The sequence below is a fragment of the Poecilia latipinna genome, unplaced genomic scaffold (assembly GCF_001443285.1).
Source record: "Poecilia latipinna isolate Pla-1442-1.1 unplaced genomic scaffold, P_latipinna-1.0 Scaffold1924, whole genome shotgun sequence".
NCBI classification, from domain to species: Eukaryota; Metazoa; Chordata; class Actinopteri; order Cyprinodontiformes; family Poeciliidae; genus Poecilia; species Poecilia latipinna.
In genome coordinates this window covers 1-4,549 of record NW_015114540.1, presented here as the reverse complement: position 1 = coordinate 4,549, position 4,549 = coordinate 1, and the positions used below count along the sequence as shown (strand labels likewise).

Here is a 4,549-nt window from a genome sequence, read left to right as displayed (position 1 = left end):
GCCCTCCCCCCCGGTGCCCCCCCCCCTGGTACCCCGGCCTCCAGCTGTCCTCCCCCCGGTTGTGGAAGTCCTGTCCTCCATCCTGGGGGCCCCTCCGGCCCTGCTGGCCGTCTCCCCAGTAAGAGCCTTGGTCAGGTCCCCCCGGGCCTCCGGGCCCCCCGGGTCCCTGCCGGTCTGTGGGACCCATGTGGTGGTTCGGGGGCGGCCCTCGATGGTCTCCTGGAAAAACAGGCACCACCATGAAGAACACAAACATCTGGTAAAGACTCCTGAGGGACCCCACATCTACTGACCTTTGTTGTTGGGGCCCTGGGGCCCCATCCCATGCATCATGGGTCCTGAGTTCTGGCCCTGCAGATAACAAAGCCGTTAGTTTGCATGCAGTCCTGCAGCCAGATGGGCCCCACCACACCCCTCACTCACCTGGTGCTGCATGTACGGGGGCCCCTGCATGCCTCCTTGGGGCCCCTGCATGTTGCCCATCCCATAGTTATTAGGCATGTTGCCGTGTGTCCTGGGTGGGGGCCCCATCATTCCACCCTGCATTTGGCCCTGGGGACTAATCATGTTCCCTTGGGGCGGGGGCCCTTGAGGGTCCCTTAAACCAATTCCTCGAGGAGGATGCCCCATCATCCCACCAGGGGGCCCCTGCATGCCTCTGGGCCCCATCCCATGAGGTCCTGGGGGGCCCATGTGTCTTGGTGGGCCAGGATGTCTCTGTGGTTCTTGCATGTCTGAGGGGCCCACCATGCCTTGAGGGGGCCCCTGATGAGATGGGGGTCCAGAAGGAGGCCCCATCTGTCCAGGCTGCATAAAGGGCTGCTGCATCCCTGCGGGGCCCATGGGGGGCGCCATCTGCTGGTGAGGCATGTTTGGAGCGTAGCCCTGCTGGCCAGGAGGGCCCGGCCCCCCGGGGCCCGGAAAGGGGGGCATGGAGCCCGGTCCCTGGGGGGGGCCCATGTTTCCATCCGAGTTCATCTGGCTCATCTTCATTTGCTGCAGACAAACAGAACCAAGTCAGAACCGCTGGATCCTAGAACCTTTGCTGGTTCTGAAGCCGCCCGATTTACTCTGATAGCCTGAAGCTAGCCGCTAATGCTAGCTTAGCCTCTGTTAGCACGACAGACTCACTCCGACCAGCGGCGGTCGGACTCTGGACCTGCTGAAGGCCTTCTAATGTAGATCTAGTTTCACGCTGGACCAAGATGGATGAATAAATTATAGATCTATAGATCTAATCTTCCATTCTGAGCTAAAATCCTTCAGGAGAGGAACAGCCTGGACAGATTCAGAGCTGCTAATGCTAATGAGATTCTGTTGGCCTCTGATGATGGGCCGGTTCTGCTTCTGCTAAAGCCCAGAGCTGGTTCTGATCCGTTCTGGTAGACTGTGCTTACCTCCAGCAGGTGGGGGTTGGTGTACTGCAGCGCCGCCATCTCCTGCTCCAGCTCCGCCTGGGTCTTCTTCTTCCCCTCCACCTTCTGCTCCAGGTTCCGGTCCTTTGACAGATCTGCAGACGGGGGCATCATGGGAACTTTGTTCTCCGCCCAAGCCTGCAGACAGACATCCGACAGTCGGTCTCCACGGTTACATGACATCACCTCCTCTGGATCAGGTGTGGGCGCGTACCTGCTGGAACTGCGCCGGGATCGGTTTGGCGTAAGGAACCTTCTTCTGAGGAACCTTCTTGGAGTCCCGTCCCATCACCTCGTCCATGCCCCAGTCCAGTCCAGGGATGGACATCTCCACCTCGGCAGCCGCCTCTTTACCTGCAGGTGAGGCAGCACCAGAGGAAAACCTGAGAGCTCAGACGAACACCTGAGACCTTCACACCGGTCCGGTTCTCCAGAACTTACTGCTCTGCTCCTGCTCCATGGCCGCCTTCAGCTGCTCCGGGATGCCCATCCCAGGAATGGTAGCCAGGCTGTTGGGTTCCACATCATCTGGACAAAAACAGAACTTTCTGCTGCAGATACTGAGACCTAGAGGTTCTGGTTCTGCTTGGCCTCTGCAGCTTACCGTACTCCACGCCGTCCTCCGACATCCCGGGAAGCAGGTTCAGGTTGTACCGGTCTCTCATCTTGTCCCCGGGTCGGTTCCTGGTCCAGAACTTACTGTAGAACAGAACCAGAAACAGCATATGGAATTCCTGCCTGGTACTGGTTCTGTGCGGGTCATGTACCGGTACCAGTGCGGATCCATACCTGGTGTGGTCGTTGGAACCAGAACACAGGATGTGACCCAGAGGGTGCCAGGCCAGACTCCAGATCATCCCTTCATGGGCCATCTCCATGCCGCCCACCTCCTTCTCCACCCTGCAGACAGTCACGGTACCGGGTCACCGGGTCGCAGTACCAACACGGCCGTTACCGACACCGTCTGGTTCTGATCAGCTTCTTACCCGGCGTGCCAGAACAGCAGCGACCCGTCGGAGCCTCCGCTGGCGAACAAACCCTCATGGACCGGGTGCCAGGCGACCGCTGAGGACACAACAGCAGAGGTCAGAGGTCGTGGTTGTAGACCAGTCTGCAGGTCTGGTTCTCTGGTTGACCTGAAGGTCTCAGGGGAACCGGTCCTGGTACCGCCTCACCTGTGGCCTCCTTCTTGTGGCCCCGGAACACCTGCAGCTCCTCCTTCAGGTTCCGGATGTCGAAGAGTTTGCAGAGGTGGTCGCGGGACGCCGTCAGCAGCCAGTTCCCGTTCAGGTTCCACTTCACCTCCATCACCGTGTTCTTGTGGGCGTGGCTGGGGAGGGACAGGTGTGGCGGTGAGGTTCTGCGGGCGCCGCGGTCGGGTTCTGATGGGCGTGGTACTCACAGCGTGGCCAGGCTCTGACCCGTCTTGGGGTCCCAGAACTTGATGGGCTGCTGGCTGTCCTTGCTGCCGGACACCACCAGCCCCTTGGTGGGGTGCCAGTCCACGCACTTCACGTCGGCGCCATGACCTGCACAACCACAGCACACCGTCAGAGGTTCTGCTGCGGTCCGGATCGGTTCTGACGGATCCGGATCCGGTACCTCGAAGGATCCGCTCCTCGTGGCAGCGCAGGAAGTCCCAGATCCGGACGGTGCCGTCATCGGAGCAGGTGGCGAACTTGTTGTCAGTGGGAGAGAAGCTGAGGACGAAGAGGAGGAAGAGGAGTCACACAGCTGGCCGGTTCTGGTGGACCTAAAGCCGGTCCAGAGCCGGTTCTGGATGGGCTTTATATCCGCCACAACCAATCTTCCAATCAGAACCTGTGGTTCTGGACCAGTTGTGTAGATGAACCTCTGTGGAGATCTGGACCCATTTCAGTCGGTAGAACCGAACCCTGCAGTCCTGGATGTGCTGAAGGTTCTGAACCAATTGGATCATCACAACCTCTGAAGGAAACCTTCAGAACCGACCTGGCCCGGCCCAGTTGGTTAACAGAACATCTAGCTGGTTCTGGGTCCTGCATGACAAACCACCGGGTCACATCCTGGTTCCAGAACCGACCCGACTTCCTGTTTTTCTCAGTTCCTGAAGCAGCTCAGGGATGACTGCAGGTCTGGTTCTGTGCGACCCGGTTGAGAGCTGGGTCCTTTATCTGAAGCTATTTCCATGGCGATTAACCAACGGCCCATCAGAACCGGCCGTCGTTAACTGGACCGGTTCTGCAGTTACAAAGCCGAGAAGGGTCCAACAGAACCAGCAGACAGATATGGCTGGTGGTTCTGGAGAACCTGGACTAAAACATGTGAAACTGTAACCAGAAACGGTCCAGTGGGTTTAGAAGGTCTGGATTTCAGGACCGATGGAACCGACCTGGTTCTGCTGGGAACAGACCCGGGTCAGGGATTCAAAACCAGCAGAAACCTTCAGGCGTCTTTCCGCTCAACATGTAGGTTAATCAGCCTGGTTCTGGTTCTGATCAGTCAGAACTGTTTGGATCTGTTAGAAAGCTGGCGGTTAAAGGTTTGTGATGGCAGCCAGGGGGCGGAGCTTCTGTCCAGCTGCATCATGGGAGACGTAGTGCCACTGTTCTGTGTTCAGGAAGTGAACGCTTCACTTGGACCTGAGCGGCTGCTGCTGGGTCACAGACCAGAACTTTATTGATCAACGGGCCGGCCCGACGTAGAAACAGGTTGGTTTTATTCAGAACACACACGGCTCATGATGCACAGATCCAGCAGCAGCGCCCCCTGGTGGCCGGAGCTGCAGACAGCAGGAGCAAACCTGGCTTCTCTGATGGCCTCCTTGTGAGCCTGGAACATCTTGACGTTGTTCATGTTGGACTGCCAGTACTTGACGTAGCCGCTGTGGTCCGCCGTCAGCATCCACATGTCGTTGTGGGACCAGGTCATGGCCCGCACCGGGCTGTCATGGGCCTGCACACACAGAGGGGTCAGGAGGTCAGAGGTCAGCTGCTACCTTCCACACAGTGGTGAGAACTGAGATGGATAGAGAGCAGAGCTGAATTTCAGCTCTTCTGAGGATCCACTGAGGATCCACTGGGTTCCACTGAGGATCCACTGTGTTTTTGTATTAAAAGATGTTAAGTTGACAGGAAAAGTAAAAATATTACTGG

The 4,549-nt window shown here is 58.1% G+C and overlaps 1 protein-coding gene across 1 annotated transcript in view; it reads right to left on the bottom strand.

Annotated features, from left to right (window-relative positions):
• Positions 1-4,388, bottom strand: part of LOC106935184 (pre-mRNA 3' end processing protein WDR33-like) — a gene marked incomplete at its 5' end in the record, with an annotated part of 12,336 nt that extends 7,948 nt beyond the window's left edge. Inside the window, 13 exons of the mRNA XM_015015536.1 lie at positions 13-219; positions 294-351; positions 424-996; positions 1,398-1,553; positions 1,630-1,769; positions 1,857-1,943; positions 2,020-2,114; positions 2,205-2,315; positions 2,402-2,480; positions 2,591-2,745; positions 2,818-2,944; positions 3,018-3,115; positions 4,198-4,388. Of these exons, the coding sequence (XP_014871022.1) occupies positions 13-219; positions 294-351; positions 424-996; positions 1,398-1,553; positions 1,630-1,769; positions 1,857-1,943; positions 2,020-2,114; positions 2,205-2,315; positions 2,402-2,480; positions 2,591-2,745; positions 2,818-2,944; positions 3,018-3,115; positions 4,198-4,388 (2,077 nt within the window). The remainder of the gene's footprint in view (positions 1-12; positions 220-293; positions 352-423; positions 997-1,397; positions 1,554-1,629; positions 1,770-1,856; positions 1,944-2,019; positions 2,115-2,204; positions 2,316-2,401; positions 2,481-2,590; positions 2,746-2,817; positions 2,945-3,017; positions 3,116-4,197) is intronic.
• Positions 4,389-4,549: the final 161 nt, after the last annotated feature.